Source organism: Leptidea sinapis, chromosome 31 (genome assembly GCF_905404315.1).
Source record: "Leptidea sinapis chromosome 31, ilLepSina1.1, whole genome shotgun sequence".
Taxonomy (NCBI): Eukaryota; Metazoa; Arthropoda; class Insecta; order Lepidoptera; family Pieridae; genus Leptidea; species Leptidea sinapis.
In genome coordinates, this window is record NC_066295.1 from 534,186 (window position 1) to 554,068 (window position 19,883).

At 36.3% G+C, this 19,883-nt stretch overlaps 1 protein-coding gene across 1 annotated transcript in view; it reads left to right on the forward strand.

Annotated features, from left to right (window-relative positions):
• Positions 1 to 18,619, forward strand: part of LOC126974201 (ceramide synthase 6) — a 43,777-nt gene extending 25,158 nt beyond the window's left edge. The window contains exons 3-8 of the mRNA XM_050821650.1: positions 10,202 to 10,423; positions 12,218 to 12,439; positions 13,549 to 13,667; positions 14,161 to 14,305; positions 14,844 to 14,944; positions 17,059 to 18,619. Of these exons, the coding sequence (XP_050677607.1) occupies positions 10,202 to 10,423; positions 12,218 to 12,439; positions 13,549 to 13,667; positions 14,161 to 14,305; positions 14,844 to 14,944; positions 17,059 to 17,068 (819 nt within the window). The 3' untranslated portion in view covers positions 17,069 to 18,619. The remainder of the gene's footprint in view (positions 1 to 10,201; positions 10,424 to 12,217; positions 12,440 to 13,548; positions 13,668 to 14,160; positions 14,306 to 14,843; positions 14,945 to 17,058) is intronic.
• Positions 18,620 to 19,883: the final 1,264 nt, after the last annotated feature.

Consider the following 19,883-nt stretch of genomic DNA (forward strand, 5'->3'; position numbering starts at 1 on the left):
TGCCTATATAAAAATAAGAATGAATATTGTTCAATGTATAGACTTAAGTCAATAAAGCATAATATTTTAACTCAACGAATAAATAAATCTAGTTTGTCATACCAAACGGTATATTTAAGCAAATTATATTGATACCTTAGCTTGGAGTCATCATAAAATAAAATAAGTGTTTTATAAGTTTTAAGTTTGAATTTTTTTTTAAAAAAAAGAGAGTAGATACATCGTTTATTTAGATATATAACTTGTGGAGTAAGTTATGATGTAGGTACTGTATATTGTTTTACTTATAAATTGTTCTATTTAAATATAATCAATAAATGGTAGTTTAACAATAAATCGTATCATTATATTATATGAAACCTTTTTGTAGTAGAGGGTGCATTGGGTGTGGGTGTGGAAAATCAGTTTTCGTAAATAATTTTATAATATTTTTGAATGATGTCAGTGACACAAATTGTATCTAAATCACCTGATGCTTTGATGAAATGCAACCTTTATACAATCTCAACAATGTCAATTAGTTTCAAAATATAACAACCTGATCTCTATAATTTTTTTGGTGGAAGAAAAATCTTAAACATTAGTTTAAGATTTTTCTAGAGTATTAACTAAAAATAATTAATGATCCGATGAGGAAATCTGATGGTCGAATTGTTGATATATTCGCGAAAGGAAGTAATCACAGAAACTAAAGTGTATTGTATTTATCTCAAAATTTGTTTCATTAAGAAAATGACAAAGAGCTTTATCACTTAACTCAAGTTACATATTTCATAAATCAAAGTTCGTTTTGAATAAGCTCTTATACAATAAAATTGATAAAAATCATAATATTTCAGTAGATTAACGCAGTTATGTTTATGTTTGATCGTTTGTAAGGGTGTGTATTAGTTTTAGTTAAACTTACTACTATATTGCCTTATAATTTTGAAATTAAATATGTAAGTACTTAAAGTGATGTTTTGTTTTATTGTAAGTTGTAATCCAATGACTTTTAAATACATTATTCTAGGGTAATATGAATACAATAGAGATACAGAATTATTTGAAGAAAATTGATCTCAGTATTCAAAATAATGTTTACGCAGCAAATCGATTGTCGATATACGTTGTAACGCCCTGTTATATTGTCAGCGATGTAGATAGTGAAAATAAGCCAGGCTCTCACTGGGTTGCAACACACATTGGTGAGCAGGGTATTGGACAATACTTCAATTCATATGATCGTCCAGGTCAGGGATTCCAGCTGAGGTTTTTACAAAGCAATTGCAGAATGTATATCCACAATACTACAAGAGTAAAGAACTTATTTACCGCAGCATGTGTTGCGAGTACTGTTTAATGCATCTATACTTTAAGTTTAATAAGAAGAGTTTGAATGATTTCATCAAATATTTTTAAAATGACACAATCTGCAACGATGTTTTATTTTATACTTTATTTATATTATCTGTTAACTTAATAATAAACACAGCACAAAACTGTCGTTTTAATCGTAGTAACGAATGTGAGAGGTAATTTACTAATTACATCTATCACTTTCAAGGAATCGACATTGAGTCGCTCACCAATCATTAGGTTAATTACCACTGATTAGTAATGAGTATGGATCTGTTTAACTAAAAAGCTAACTTTGAAACTATAAGAGATATCGAAAAACGGATCAGCGCAATCGCTCGGAAATATATCAAAACCCCCAGTTTGACACCAAACTTCTTTTTTTTTTTTTTTTAGTAGGCATCACGAACAAGTTAGCCAGAATCGAGGAGCCAGAACCGGCGAATCCCTACTACTGTGAGCCAGAACCGGCGAATCCCTACTACTATAGAGCAACAACTTAGACTCTGTTTGAAATAGAGGTCTAGGGCCTACTCACCATGTGCTAGGAATGAGATTGTAGAAATAATGAAGAACTGACACAATCTAACTACATATAGAAAGTACGAGAGTATTTTGAAATGATTGATTGCAAACCAGCATTAATTCCAATGGAAACTGGAAAAAAAACATTGTGACATGCGATGAAAAGTGGATTCTTTACAACAGCCGTAACCGAAAAATGCAATGACTGACCCCAGGTCAAACGCCGAAACAGTGCCTTAAGCAAAGCATACCAATAAGAAGGTAATGGTAACTGTTTGGTGGTCTCAGCATGGTGTTATTCACTATAGCTTTCTCCGATCTGGTCAAGCAATAACGGCAGATGTCTCAAAACTAGTGGTGAAACAGCATCATAAACCCGAATCATGAATTGATCTTCACCATTATTGCTCCATGATAACGCGAGACCTCATACAGCACGAGAAACCATTTTGAATCTACAGGAACTGCATTTAGAAACCATTCGTCACCCTCCGTATTCGTCAGACCTTGTTGCAATGGACTACCATTTTTTTCGTGTATTGGATAATTTTCTACGTGATAAAAAGTTTTCTTCTAAGAAGGCAGTACAAAATGCTTTCTCACAACACAGTTTGTCGAATCTAGATCACCACAGGTCAATCGCAAAGGCATAAATGACCTTCCTATTATTATTAATAATGGTAAATATTTTGATTAAATAAATATGTAAAATTAAAATAAAGCGCCTTTAAATTTTTCAGTACAAATCGGCAATTTCATACTTTATCATACCCCTAATATAATCATCGTATATTGGATTCATCAACCTTTAGAGCATGGTCGTGTTTACCGTCATAATTAGTAATTTGACCCAACAAATACAATGATTTATTAAATATGTCGACATTATAAACAGGTCGACCTGGCACCGCAAGCAGCAACCATTCACGAGTTGTCCCATGTACCAGTCATCGTTCCCTTCGCACATATTTGAGGGAAGGAGACGACCCGGAACAAGACGCCGCCGCAAGCAATGCCAGTCAGTGAGCATGAATAACCATGTTGTATCATACCTATGCATGATAACTACAAAATAGATAAGATAATGTTTATCTTCTCTTCTTCTTTAACTTGGAAAATTATATTTTTGAGATTGGATCCTAGCAAAACATAGTAACTGTGCGGAAGACTTGCTCTTACCTCAAATAGAGGAGCTTTACGGTGAGCCTTGTCAAAAGCCCGTTGCACATCCGAAAGGCATTAACCAACTTCATTAAAGTTATTTTCTTATTTAATGAACTACGCGCTACCCTTGTTCGGCAGTGGAACATTGTTGGCGACACCCGAATTGAATACAGGTAATCTACACTATAAGGCATTGAATTATCTTTTCGTGAAGAATTTTGTAGTCCTTCGTATTATACTTTCGTTTGTTTACTAATTACTTGTTAAAATTATCTTAACATATTGGAATTGATGTAACATATTATAATAAAGTGCTGAAACATAAAATATGAATCTAAAAGCGGTAGAGTGGTTCCACGTTATTGGAATACGCGTTATAGAGCTATTATCGTCAATGACGTTCTTTGTACATATGGACATATCATTGGCAGTCTGAAAGCGGAACCGCAGAAGTGTCCTTAAAGACAATATAAGCACACTTATCTCCCTAGGTGTGCGTCAACTATGTGTCAATCACCAAGTCTAAGTGTGCTATAAAAAAGAGCTCAAATAATACGTTTACGACGCAAAAAAGGTGGTGTGACTTATCACTGGAAATTTTATTTTTTATACAAGATGGGCTAGCAAAAAGCTTAAATAATTTTTTGAGACGAATATTTTTTTATTAAATATGGTATAATTATTGACAATCGCTATGACGTTTTCCTCTACTGTCAGATGGCGCTCATTCGACGCCATACAAATTGTAGTTAACTTCTACGCGAGCGAATAGGTAAAAAATCTCATACTTAGCACTGTGTATGTTCAAAAACCGGCATGTAATTTCCTTATGGAATTAAAAGTGAATTAGATCAAATTATGATGTATAATGGAATCTACGAGGGGGCCGTACGAACAACTATCGACAGTTAGCACAATGGGCGTCCGTTGAGCCACCAATTAACGTAATAAGCGTAACACTTAAACGCTGCCTTGATTTTTGGCCTCATTTCATCAGTGTGGAACTCGAACGTTAGCGCGCGAAGCGTACATTAGTTGGCTCAATTTGTAGGTTATGTTTGATACTCTAGGCCGACTCTCCTGCCGAATCTTAAATTTATTCATTAGCACTGATTCGGGTTTGTCCCAATTTATTTCTGAATCTGTGTGGTCTAGACATGAGGAATTTCCCTTTCATTCCGCTACCCTTTCAGGGCATCCCGATTCCACTTCATTTTTTCAGGTTCCATCCCATCCCAACACTTATATAATAATAATAATAAAAGCCTTTATTCACTGACCTTTCCACATTTTCAACTTATATGCTATACTTAAAAATATGTTACATATTATTTACTACAAAAATATTTATATTATTAGCAACCAATTCGCTGTAGTTGGTCAGGTTGTCTGTCGACATAGGCCTCCCCCATTTGTTTCCACGTCTCTCTATCTCTGGCTAACCTTCTCCATCCCTTTGGTAAATCATCTTTTGATTTGACCTCCTCGTTTTCTTTTCCCATTCCTCGGACACCACTCTATTACATCCTTAGTCCATTTCTCTTTGTTCGTCCTCATTATATGTCCAGTCCAGTTCCATTTAAGTTTTCTTATTTTTCGTAACACGTCACTGACTTTTGTTCTTTTCCTTACTTTTGCAGTTGTCCATCGATCTCGTAGTCTTATGTTAAGCATACTTCTTTCCATGTTGCGTTGATAAACTGCTAATTTTTGGTTGTTTTTGCTTGTCGCAGGCCAAGTTTGACATCCATAAGTTAGACATGGTAGAATACATGTATTATATAATTTGCTTTTTATTGCCATAGGAATTGTTTAATTTTTAACTATTTATTTTAGAGACCAGTAGCGTTTCCAAGTGTTGCTTATTCTTCTATCTATTTCCTTAGAATACTGGTCTTTTATTGAAATTATTTGTCCTAAATATATATATTCATCTACATATTCTACAACTTCTTGTCCTATTACTATATTTTCCTTTGCGGCATTTGTCATTAATTTAGTCTTAAGTTGGGTTCATTGATAAACCTGCTTTCCTGCTTTCAAAATCTAATCGTTGCAACATAGTTTGTAGTATGCACGGTTTCTTAGCAAAAATGACTATATCGTCGGCAAATCTTAAATGATTTAGGTTTAATCCATTAATGTTGATTCCGAAATTTCCCCACTTTAAATTCTTCAATATATTTTCCAGCACAGCTGTGAAGACTTTTGGGGAAAGTGGATCGCCTTGCCTTACGCCTTTTTGAACTCTAAATTCTTCACCTTGTTGCTCAAGTTGGACTGTTGCTGTGGTGTTCTTGTAAATTTCTTTTATGATTTTTATATATTTTCCTTTTATACCTTGGTTTTCTAGCGTTTTCCAGATATAAGTGTGACTCAGCGAATCGAAAGCCTTATTGTAATCGACGAATGCCATATAATACAGTTGTCCGTATTCATTGAGCTTTTCAGTTACTTGCTTCACAACATGGATATGGTCGATGGTAGAATAGTCGGCGCGAAATCCAGCTTGCTCCCTCGGTTGGTTTTCTTCCAGGTGCATTTGATATTCGCCCGAGTATTATTTTTGAAAACACCTTGTATAGATTCGACATGAGGCTTATAGGTCTATAATTATTTATTTCACTTTTGTCCCCTTTTTTGTGTAACAGGACAATGGTTGATTTCGTCCATTGAGTCGGTATTTTTTCAGTTGCCACTATTTCGTTGAAAAGATGGGTCATATATCTGGATATCGCAGGTAAGGACTGTTTTAGTAGTTCGTTAGATATTTTATCCTCTCCAGGAGCTTTTCCGCTCTTTTGTGATGTTATAGCCTTTACGACTTCAGATTCTAGAATACAAGGTGTTTCTTCTTCTTCATCGTAAGTTTCCTTATCTTCTTCTTGTGTTATTCTGTCTGTCTCCGTATATAAGTTTTAGTAAAAATCTGTCGCTACTTTCGCTATTGATAGCCTCTTTGTTGTAATTTTTTCGTTTTTCTTCTTGTTTTTAGTTTTCATGTTGGGTATCAATTGTGTGTATTCTTTTAATTGTTTTAACACGCTACCCTTTCAGGGCATCCCGATTCCACTTCATTTTTTCAGGTTCCATCCCATCCCAACACTTACCGTTAGCTCCAATAGTTTGCTCAGTCGATCTGCTTAAGAGTAACCGATCTGTCAAACGTTTGCTGTTTTCGTTCTTCATTCCTTTAGTATTTATAATAAAGCCTTTGTTTGTTCAAGTAGTCGCACGAATTATGATTTTGCGTTTAGGCACTATTTTTATATAGGACGTAAAAAGGAAATTACAGAAAAACAAAAAGAGAACAACTCTTAACATTACTGTAAGGCATTCTAAATTGAAAAATCCTTCTTTAGTTTGTTCTAATTATCTCGTCTGACAGGGATTCAATCGCGCTCACTCGCCTAACCGAAATGATCCGCGTGCCTTTGTAAGTCCTGCCCACTACGGGATAGTTGTAGTTGCGCTATTTTAAAGCGTCGGAAATGCTTGCTTGTTTTATATGCGTTCACTGCTATATCTGCTACTTACTACATCCATCCTATAACTTTACTGCTAGATAACACTGTTTATACTTGAAACGCAAATGATGTCTTTATTCGATAGATAAGTAGCCTATTCGTAACTTTACATGATATTCTGAATCAGCCCCTTACTATACAATTTTATTCCTTCAAAGTCGTTCGGGTTGAATTTGATTTGAAAAAAATTACGCATCACTTTTCAGTAGTAAATTGTATCAAGTTTAATTTGTTTTTTACATGAATCAATTTACGCAAGGTTCTTCAGCTATTGAAATAAAATACAGCCTGGTGAATACTTTAAAAATGTTGTTTTTTAGTTGTTGCAATCAAAATTACAAATCTTTTTTCATAGCGTCTCTTACACTTACGGCGAGGTTTTCCCAACACTTTAGGCAAAATTCGCTTGAACGTAAATCTATAATATTCGATAGGTACGCATAGTCACGGGCATGGCTGAGACACGATACAAGCAATGCGGGTCAACAACCACTGCGGAAGGACCGCGTAATATTTTTTAAAACTTACAGTTGCCAAGAGTACGAAATACTGTGATATTTTTTATGCATTTTTAAGTGAAAATTTTTATCGACGTATGAGAGAAATGTTATATTACGCGCAAAATTATGATTTCAACATTATGGATATTGTATCCGAGGTTCTCGAGGCTGCAGAGAACGAATTTGGGATCATTTTTGAAAACCAAGATGGCCGCCGCGCAAAATTATGACTTCAAACAATATGGGTATCATATCCGAGGTTCTCGAAGGTGCGGAAAAGGAATTTGGGATCTTTTTTGAAATCCAAGATGGCCGCCGCGCACAATTATGTTTTGAACAATATGAGTATCGTATCCGAGGTTCTCGAGGAGCAGAGAACGGATTTGGGATAATTTTTATAATCCAAGATGGCCGCCACGCAAAATTATGATTTCAACAATATGGGTATCGTATCCGAGGTTCTCGAAGGTGCAGAGAATGAATTTGGGATCATTTTTGATATCCAAGATGGCCGCCGCGCAAAATTATTATTTCAAAAATATGGGTATCATGTCCGAGGTTCTCGAGGGTTCAGTGCGTGGCCGCGAAGACGTAGAACATCTTCCCCAATAGCTTTGTATCGTGCAGGTTTAGCGCGCGTATGCGAGTTAGTAGAACATCTTCACTCCTAGCGTTGTATCGTGCAGGTACGTATACTACTGATTGCCAACCTATATCTTATAATAAGTATAACACTCATGTAGTAAATACGTATTTATACTTAAAAAAATATGTGTGTGTGCACACGGTAGAAGTGAAACTTCTGAAAAGTCCCTGATTAAAAATACTCATTGCAAAGTATTGAAAAAGGAAATAGTCGCTTCATGTGAACTGTATATTTATAAATACATTAAAAAAAGGATTAGGATTATGGAAAACAGATAAAATTTCATTATTTTCAATTTCAAATTAAAAAAAAATTCAGGCCTTGAGAGATTGAGACGGATATGGAGTATCAGTAAGTGTGTAAGCAGAGTGTAAGGTTAACTATTTTTCACAAAGCTTAACAATTACTAAACAATTATATTACATATATAACAAATTCTGCAGCTTTATAAACCTCATATACATCGCTTGAGGTAATTATTATTGCACCTCCATCTCGTGAGCTTACTAATTTGTGGTACTCAAACTTACTGTTCACAGTTAACAAGTCGATGCAACCCATGCATTTTAAATGGTGACAAAAATCTTACCACGAAACCAGCTATATATACACTATTTGCTATATATATTCACAAGCTTGGTTTTGATCTAGTAAACAAGACATTATGCCTCCATTTTCTTCTGTTATCTATAATATAACCATGACTTTCATTTTCATTAGCATCATCAGTCCGTGAAGATGGAGCAGTTGTATTAATATTATGCAGTGAAGAAGAACACATAAATATACTGACGTTTTGTAGTGTTTCGTGTTCGTGTTCTTTAGCACACAGTTTCCTGATTTAAATGATTTAATTTCCATGTGGCACAACAATTTCCGAATGTTTTTGTGTTACTTTTATTTGTTTGGCATTAGGGCTATCATGATAATCTCCACGCATACGTATGGATCCAAAAATAGTATTGCGCGGCGGCCATCTTGGATTTCAAACATGATCCCAATTTCGTTCTCTGCACCCTCGAGAACCTCGGATACGATACCCATATTGTTGAAATCAAAATTATGCGCGGCGGCCATCTTGGATGTCAAAAATGATCCAAAATTCGATCTGTGCACCCTCGAGAACCTCGGATACGATACCCATATTGTTGAAATCATAATTTTGCGCGGCGGCCATCTTTGATTTCAAAAATGATCTCAAATTCGTTCTCTGAACCCTCGAGAACCTCGGATACGATATCCTCTTCTTCTTCGGCGTTACTCTCTTGTCAGAGTGGTCGTGGTCGTCACGTCGAGGTTAGTGGTCTGTTTCACAATGCGACGCCACTCGTCGCGAACTGCCGCTCTTCTCGTGCATTTATGCAGAGTACCATCGACAGCTTGCCTCACTTGGTCCGTCCACCTCATCGGGGATCTGCCTCGTGGTCTAGTGCCCTCGACTTTACCCTGCACTATTAAGCGTTCTATGGAGTCGCTTCCACGTCGCAATACATGCCCGAAGAAAGTGAGAATGTGAGCTTGTACGGTAGTAGACAGTCTCTGTTTGATGCCGAGCTACCGAAGAATGGACTCATTGGTTCGGAATCCCGTCCACGATATACCGAGCATTCTTCTCCAGCACCACATTTCAAAAGCATTGATCTTTTTCTTCTAACTTTCTCGTAGGGTTCATGTCTCAGCAGCGTAGAGGAATATGGGGAATATGAGAGCTCTTTCAAGTCGTATTTTGGTGGTTTTAGTGATATTGCGATCCTTCCATATTTTCCTCAATTTATCCATACCCATGTTTTTGCAATCATAAATTTGTGCCGCGGGCATCTTGGATTTCTAACTTCCCTAAAGAACATACGTACAACTATCCCGGGTGGCATAATATTCAAAATAACATTGTGTAACATTTTATTTTAGTACTTTCCAACTTCCTATTATATTTTAACATAATACGCTGCCGCATCGTCATCATTTTTTTACTATGATTCCCCATTTAGTACATGTTTGCTAAAATCTTACGTAAGGCCTCAGCCCGAGAGAAATGAACACAGTACCTTCCTTGACAGTGTCATGGGCGTACTGTACTGTATGAGCGAGCATGCAACCAAGGCGTCGCGTTTGATTTATTACAAAAAACACAAAGCGTATTGATAAAACCAACGAGGAAAAATTATAAATACTAATAAACTATCGAATAAAATAAGTTTAGTGTTTATAGCTATCATAGTTTTATGATAATATAAAACAATTCAAATGAAAAAGCCTATTTTTTCAAAATTAAATCTATCGAGATTTTTTTTCGCAATCGTGTTTTCGAAACTGCCATAATTTAGATAAAGAAATGAAGATAAAGTTGTCAAAAAAATGGAACCGTAGTATTTGTAGAAGTATTTTACGTAGATTTTCAAAAATGTTTTTAGGACTATAGCGTCTTTAGGGCAAGCAAACTCGTTTTCCCCCCTACTCATTAAAAATGTTCTTTAGTGCTACAACACTATTATTCTTTTCAGTTATGTGCCTTATCAAAGCAGCTGGATATGTCGGAGCGGCAGGTGGAACGCTGGTGGCGTCTTCGGAGGAGCCAGGATAAGCCCTCGACTCTGGTCAAGTTCTGCGAAAATTCATGGAAATGCACATTCTGCCTTTATAATTTCTCGTATGGCCTGTTTATATTATGGGATAAGGAGTGGCTTTGGGATATCGATCAGTGCTATATTGGATATCCCCACCAGGTCAGTTCATACTTATTCCTATATTAATGTAAACTTTAGACGATCACCTGGGTAAGTGATACACTCTACCCAGTACCAATGCAGTATACCTCAGGGTTTTTTGATAACACAGACTCGTTTGCGTTTGTCACTTGAAGACATTAGATTGTAGGTCTCATGAGCCCTATTATAGCTCACCAGCTACACGCTTCAAATCATACAAAACCCTTCATTTAACCCACTGGGAGAGTACGATTGCCAAAAATTTAATAATTATTTATTTAGGAAGATTTGTTAATATTTCACTTTTCTTGATGTAGAGAATGAAAAAGTTTGTCGGATGTAAAGTTTTTATATTTTTATAAAGAAGTTGCTGGTCGTTCGTCCTTCTGTCGCCAGCACAGAACACAGAAAGTTAATAGAAGTAGAATCGCGTTATGAATACATGAAAACTAGTGTACCCAAATAAGCACATATAAAAATTATCTCTTATAATACACATATTGAATTCGGAGTTCTTGTCGGCTGAATCCAATTAGGGCCAAAATAAAATATATAATTCAAATAAGTCGTAAAATACATGTTTCTACTACGGTAAATTGATACTTACGCTTATAGTCCATAAGGCTTGTATTAGTTTATAGTGCGAAACATTACTAGCTTGCTGTGCTCCACCCCCAGATTTCACGCAGTCTAGCTCCTTACAGAAAAATAAACCTTATACGTAAGCGTACATACGATTGCATGTCGCATGTAATGTTTCATTGACATGCTTCAAATCACATATTGGTTGCATTGGATATCGATAAAAACAAAGTATTGTAGTTCATTATTGATTTACGAATTGACGAGAATATTAAAATTTATTAAAATAATATAAGTAGATGTATTGTAATATTGCAACAATTTGAACTGTTATATTATATTTTAACTATTTATTAAAATACGGAAATAAATATACCGTTCTTCTAAATATACCGTTTAACATCTAGCTATTATTGAATTGTGTAAGTAATATGCCCTATAGAATAGTATGGTGGACGTCAAAGAAGAAAATTATAGACTATACTTAAACTAACGATACCTCGTTATCGATATCGTTAAATATCGTAACTGAGAAGCACTGGCAGAAATGAAAATATATTGACAACAATACGTTTGTAAAAGTAGGACTTAAGTCTTGAACTATAGAGGCGAATGTTGTTTGTATTATTAAGTAAAAATATTTTGAACTAATTGTTTTGAAAAAAAAAAATAGGCATAAAATAATACTTACCGATGGTAAGATAACTCCACTCCATTTGATACGTTTTTAGTTCGGCTATCGTTATTGCACACTCAAACAGCACAGTGCGGCTTTTTTTTTCAATGGCTGTCAGATACGAACTGATTTGCGGAGCGCGTATTGTGAGTTGAACGTTTGCGGAACTGGGCAAAATTATAAATAGGGGTACACACGCCCCGACTATATGAGTCTTCTACTATATTTCTGTGTTTTGTGGCCGCGAGCCTGTGGTCATCAGTACTTAATCATAGGCATTGTGGATCTCTTAGCCTACTATGTTAGAGGTCCCGGGTTCCAATCCCGGTAGGTGCAAACATTTATAATATGATGAGACCGAATCATGGATGTATATTTGTATTTATGTATGTTGAAATAAAATATATCGTTGTATTGCACACCACACAGTACAGACTATGCCTGGTTTAGAACAAGATAATTTGTGTAAAAGTGTGTCAGTATATTATTAATTTATTAGTTTAATTTTCAATTAATTGCAAAGCCCTTTTTAATAAATCTTCTACTGATTCCAGGGCGTGACTTACGACATATGGTGGTACTACATGGTATCTTCAGCGTTCTACTGGTCGCTGACCATATCCCAGTTCTGGGACGTGCGCCGCAAGGACTTCTGGCAGATGTTCATCCACCACATCGCCACCATCGCTCTGTTTTCTTTCTCTTGGGTGTGCAACCTCCATCGTATCGGGACCTTGGTGCTAATCTGTCATGACTGTGCTGATATATTTTTAGAGGTAGATTCTTTAATTATACTTTCACTCTAAAATACTGTCTAGGCTTCCAAATTGCCAAATAACCTGTCGCACCAATCTTACACCATACAACGGTATACGGGTCTGAAAGGTACTGGCCAAATATATGAACTAATAATTGGTGACCAACCCGATGTAAAGGCAATACGGCTTTAGAGATTGCGTTGGACGAGATACTATGTTGTTTATTAATATATATTATCTCGAGACGAACGAGACGAGCCACACTTTCATGTGCGTGATAAATTATGTTAGTAACTTTATAAAATTTAATATAATTAACCTTACGTAATTTACTGAGATGAGATCACAATAATTATAAACAATTAATTTGATAATGCTAATAAACAAGGCATATATTTATGTTATGACAGATGACAGATACCATCATGATTTGATGAATCTGTCTAATATCTGTCTAATAGCACAACATGCTTTTTGCACCGCACAAGGAAGCTCATTCCACACGTTCGGAAGACAGTTCCTTGGACACCGCACTGTGGAGGACCGCCACATATCCAGATGGTGGAGATGATATCCTAATTTGTGGCGTGTCGTGCGAAGGTGGAATTCGACAGCGGGAATCAGGTGAAACAGATCTTTGAGACACACTAGACACTTTACGCAACACCAAGAGATCCTTTTGCCGTTAATAAGTTACAGTACAGTTTTCAAATAATTTTCTGCCACGTACAACCACATTATGGAATGAGCTTCCGTGTGCGGTATTTCCAGGGCGATACGACGTGAATACCTTTTAAAAGAAGCGCGTACACCTTCCTAAAAGGCCGGCAACCCGTACATAATAGGAATCCGAACCACAAATATATTAAATGACTTTCTTAATGATACCACAGATTAAGAATGAAGCGACCGCCCTCAGGCTATTATATATAAGTTTAATTGTACAATATTACTTTGTAAACATATTTTTTTCGAGGAAAAAATAAGCCCGCTGAGTTTTTTGCGTCCATTCTTCTCGGGTCTGAGGCATTAGTTTTGGAATGGGTGGTAGTTTCAATAAATGATGTCACATCCTATTTGGAATAAAAATATTTGAATTTGAATTCATTACCAATGTTGCATTACAGGCTGCTAAGGCCGCCAAGTACGCCAACTACCAGAAGCTGTGCGACCTGCTGTTCGCCGTCTTCACCGCGGTGTGGATCGTTACCAGGATAGGGATTTACCCGTTCTATATTATATGGAGGTAGGTTCACATTTCTTACTCTTAATAGTGATTTTCATTATAATAACACTAGAAATAGTAAAGTAAAGGTAAAGTATGCATTTATTCATGACATCACAAAACATATATACATAGTTAAATTAACAAATAAAAAATACGGCGTCATGAAAAGGACACCCACTCAGTATTTTTGGAAATGATTTCCAACACTGATTTTCAGTAGGTACCTACCAAGTCGACTTGTTGACAGTAGCTGTAGACAACACGGTTTCTTTTGTTATAGGTCTTAAAAGTGACCATCCAAAAATAGTAGAAAAATAAAAGAAACTAAAAGATTGAATTGGAAAGCGAGTTTAAAAATATCTTTATTTTAATTTTATTAAATAGGACATGATGTTAAGTCTCATTTGCTCAGTAATTTCACTAGCTACGGCGCCCTTCAGACCAAAACACAGTAATGTTAAGCCTCCCACTGTTAAATTACATTCAACAGACTGTGTCTATTTGGTTCCAGCACGTCGATCCGAGCACCAATGCTCCTGCCCATGTTCCCGGCGTACTACATCTTCAACTCGCTGCTGTGTCTGCTGCTGGCACTGCACATCGTGTGGACCTGGCTTATATTGCAACTTGTATATAACTCTATCAGCGCAGGAAAGGTACGACGAACTCAACGAATTTAGCCCTTTTCTTAAAAGTGTCATTGAGGTGTTTTGATCATACAATGAACAATTTTTAGTATAGTGATATTGTGTCAGTAAGTGATTACTAGTAAATCCTATTGAGACCGACTACCTACGTACTACCTACTCACTATCTACATTCTACCAACCCACTACCTACCCATCTCTTACCTCCTACCGACCCACTGCCTACCTTCTACCTACCCACTTCTTACCTCCTACCGGCCCACTACCTATCTACTACCTATCCACTACTTACCTCCTACCGACTCACTACCTACCCACTTCTTACCTCCCACCGACCCACTACCTACCTTCTCGGTAAGTGCCCTCGACCGATGTGGCAACGAGACCCAAAATCCGTCAAGAAAAAAATATGCGTTCAAGTTCCTTTGAAAACGTTAAACAAAATTTGCCAATGTTTACCAAACATCCAATAACTTGAATACTTACAATGATAAGGTCGTGACAGCGTAGTGACAGTCTCTGAGAGGATAGCGCGTCATTGTTACAGATGGAAGGTGACATCCGCAGCTCCAGTTCAGATATGAGCGACAGTCCTCCGTCCGCTAACCACTCGAACCAACACACGCCGCACCGGAGCACCGGCAAAAAGTATGTATTACATTACAGTATACTCAGCTCAATAATTACAACTAGTTTTGAGAATAGGAGACAATAATGATATAAAACATGACTGAGTAGGCAAAAGCATATTCAAGGGATTATTTAAAGTTTCAATATATGTTTTTATGGAAGAGGGGGACGTAGAGAGGCACTGGATATTGCGATCTATAAACTGCCAGGCTTTCTGCCTTGTTTTGGATAGTCACTGTTCATCTATATGTTAGGCATACCAGAAGATCGCTCGCCGGTCGACCGTGACGAAAGCCACACTTTCGGCTTATCAGCCAAAATCATGGAAATGCTTTCCATGATTTTATCTACACCCATGCTTTAAATCGTCTATTAAAGTTTCTGAAACAGTTAGCTTATTACCAACATTAATACACCCAATGTCGTAATAATCATTACATCCAAACGAGTGTTGTAATGTTGTACTGAATATCATAACAACACTCCTTGTTTTTTTTTTTTCGATCCCTTCATGCGCAAAGAGTTTCAACATACAGCCACATTCTTATTGCTCGGTGCGTGGTATCTGTATGAATTTCAAAAAAAGAACATTTTCGTTTACGCGCGTTCCACACTACCAGAACGTGGCGCGCCGTAAAAAAAAGTAGGTTATTCGAAACCCCATTTTTCTTGAAAAAATGAGCGATTCAAGTTTTGACAGCACACCGACGGATATTTTAAACGGTGCAAAGGACATAATATTCAAGCGAATTTTAATAATTGCACTATACAAAATGTAAATTACTACTAAAATAAATAGTTCTTTCATTAATATTTAGTTTATTTGTATATAATCAGTAATGGATGATATTAGGTTACTACTAGGACTCGCTGTTTTAATGTTAGCAGTAAGCTAAATGTTTCAGAATCTTTAAGAGCATTCATATTCTGGGTGTAGATAAAGTCTTGTATGCAACTGTTGATAATTAGGTATTAAAACACTCATGTGATACTATTATCACACTCGGCTTCCCACATTCGTGTTTTAATACCCCTCATTACACAACAGTTGCATAAATAACTATTGGAGAGCAGGGAGATAACAGCAAAAGGTCTGTAGTTAGATGGATCTAAACTGTCTCCTTTTTTTGGGATTTGATGGACAAGGGACGACTTTCACAAATCCATATTTACGTGTGTTAGTGTCGGAATAAATAGGTTAGCAATGCCATCAACTCAGTGGTACACATTCCGAGCACAATGGAAGAACTGCCATCCGGCTTGACTTCTTTACGTCCAAGGAAAACAGAGCTCGCCGAAAAGTTTTTTGTCTGAATTGTTCTTGCGGTATAGAGCTCTGACACCGAGGGATTGTCGGGGGTGTCTTTCATCGTCCTTAAAATTGTGGTCGAGGTGGAGGCAAATAGATTGCCTTGAAGATTGGCCTTCTCTTTTGCCGTATGGTTCAGGGTGTCATTTCACAATTGCTACGGCGGCAGCAGCTTTCGACAACGACCACAACTTGCGTGTTCCAGTCGGGTAACTTAAAAACTGCTTGCCGATTTCAACGACGCGCGTAGATTTCACAGTCGATTTGCCGCTTAAAGCATTTCGAGGCACGGTTGTATTTCCTCTTTTAAACTTTGCAGTTCGGATCCTTTATGCCCAGCGCAGGAAACAACCCAGGTTCAATACTCCTGTTTTTTTAAATCAGTCAGCCGCTGCTTTAGCTGATGCATCGCAACAGGACTGTGATCTGCAACGGCACAGACACTGCCATATCCATAGGAAAACGAAGCCTGCCCCAAGGGTTGGATGCAAAAAAGCTCCATCCCTGGTTCTAAAGTGAACTGAACTAGATCTAGATCATAGTTTCTCAAACTTATTTTGTTCACCGCCCACTTTGAGAATATGTTTTTTTCTAGAGTATTTTCGTGTATTTTTTTTGCCTTTTTAGACTATATTTTTTAATCTACCCACACCCCATCTGCGCCATCTCAATGCCCCCTAATTTTCTCTGGGTCTTCTAATGCCCCCGAAAACATGGTTTGGACTTTTTTGAATTTGTATAGATTTTATCCCCTTGGAACATGCAGATATATAGATAGTCAGTTTGTTATTAATTAATAAATTCTTATTTGGTATCTTTCCAGAGACGCGTAAATACCCACCGGTGTTCTGGACAACCCAATACTTAACGAGCTTATAGCTACTTGCCACTGAATAATTTTATGTACTTACCTAATGTTAATGTGTGATTAGGTAACTTCTAAATAATACAGGTTCTGTTCGTAACACCTAGAATTGCCAAATATGTTGTTTAATATCTATCTTTGGATTCAACTACGGTCGCGGAGCAGACAAAAATTGGGACATTAACTGTTCACTTTTTGTTTCGGTTTCGGTGCATATCATATCAGAATAAGAAGAGAAGTAGACCTTTGAAAAGAGGCTGGGCTCGCTTCACCGTTGTTCGCTAGTGGTCCGAGTACGTCCGCCTCGGTACATAACCGGTAGATATGTATCGGCCACACGCACCGACCTCAACAATCCAATTCAAAATCTACGGAATTATAAAAAAGAGTAAATTATCACAAATATATCATGTACGTGTTGTCGTTTCGCGAGCATGCTTTGATGACACTATGGCCGGCCCATTAATCGCAGGTGTGTATCTAAAAATTCGTATCCCATTGGTAGAAAAGTATATAGGTAGGGCTCCGGCGACCATAGATAATATATTTGAATTATCTATTTAATAAATGTAATAAAACAAATTATGTATATACCAAAGATAAGGTTTGGTTTTTGAGAACTGATAATGTTACGACAAGATTAGATAACTAAAGTGCCTTTGAATGTTTAAGTGGCGCCTAAAAACATTTATATTCCAGGTGTAATAGTGACAAACCGTATTACAATTTTATATATTAATTTTAAAAAAATCTTATTGTGATGTGTTCAATACTTAATTGCACAAGTAACACGTTGCAAATTGTGTTTTATATTGAGATTGTTAAACTTACTTTAAGGGATGATTCCGTCGCATTGTGTTGCCGGCGGTCGCTTCACTATTTATTTTACTTTATATTATTTGGACACTGTAATGGCCGTTCAGATTAGTCGTTATAATAAAGTGTCATAATGATATGTCAATTAGTTAAAAAAAAATCCCCTGGAGAACAACAATTGTGTTTTTATGACCGGCCATCGCAGCGGCCCAAAATAATTGTAAAGTTATTAATTTGCTGGTGTGAAAGCGAAAACATATTTGGGAATGTCATCGCTCGGAGCTGAAATAGTAGGTACATTGTGGCACAAGAGCGGGGGGATGTTGACCTACCCGCACACCCGTGTATCACTCGACGTTTTATAATACACTTGTGGGAAATAGTAGAAAACAAACAAAAAATTCAATATGTTTATTTCAATATACTTTCAGAAAGTGGCGTGTTTTTATAACGAAACTAGTGAACGGGATCGTTCGTGTGAGTTTGTTAAATTTTTGACAAATGTGAAAATAATTAAATTAAAAGTGGTAATTGAATTCTTGTTATATATAACCATTTAAAATAATTTCGAGAATTCAGTGCTCAAACGTAATAACTCATTCATTTTCCTTCGTACAAAATCTATTTGATTTTATTTTATCTATGAAAACTTCTTGCTATAAAACTTTTTAAAATAAGTAATAAATTTAAAAGTAAACTTTAAAAGTAAACTTTAAAAGTAAACTTTAAAAGTAATGTTCCAGTTCGAAAAAGAATGTCAGAGTGGTCATAGGGAAACTTTATAAGAAATAAGCGAGTCACTCTATTTTATGAAACGTCATTGATAGAATGACGATGAATGGCTATAATCTTGTAAAAAAACGGAGATAGCCGATATCCACTAAGTTATAAGCAACTGTTCGCTTTCAAACTAAGTGGATTATACTTCGTCGCCATAATATTGTAATTACTATTTCAAACTTATGACAAATCACTGCACGTTTCATACTAAACTAAATTTCAATTTTTACTTAGGCAGTCCCGCCTCTTATTACTAAATATAGTATTTACTAAATATATCCGTCATCTGTCAATCAATCAATCTATGCACGTTTCATACAATCGAGTGAATCGCTTTTTTCTGACGCCGTAGTGTGTTGAGTGGACGCTAGTAGACGCTAGGACGCTAGTATCATTTCTTATTATTAATATCATATATTTTATCACTTTAATAATTATTACCAAAAATTTTTGAGTCTGGCAGGTAAAAGACCATATTTTAATTATGTGTTCTAGTTAAACTACTAGATATAATGCATCAGAAATAAGTTCCGCGCACTACACTGAGTGGCCGCCATATTGGCTGAACACCAAACATGTTGCTTGCAAACCACAACAACAGATAACCAATTCGATTGGTTATTTATTTTTCAAGTAGGTACTAATATTAGAATGCTTTTATTTTCATCATATTTTATTGTTATGAGTGAAGAATTATTTTATTTTTTATTAGTTTTTAAATAAACTATTATTTAATCGTAAGTTATTCTTAACCAAATATTCCCCTAATGCTTCAGTGATTAATATGAGATTGTATAATACACAAAGTATCTATTAAATGACTGTTATATACTGTACGACTCAGACACATGTTTTTGTAAGAGGTCGCGTCACATAAACTGTACATTAACAAGCAAAGTACAGCCATATGTGTAATAAATACAAGATGTGAGTCAACTCGGCTGCGAGGCAGATGTAGAGGACATCCCTAGCGCGCCCGCGAGCCCTTCTGTGCTGTACTGTGTGTCAACATCTTATATCGATTAAATTATTAAAACTGTCGTGAGTCATTATTAACTTATTTATTAATACGGCTTTACTCACGTTTTATCGGTGTCGATACAGACTAGTTTAGGACCATTCGGAGGTCCTTCATCAGGGTGAGTGTAGTGGGTTCGCGATAACGTCCCTTCTCTTGCTGCGGACTA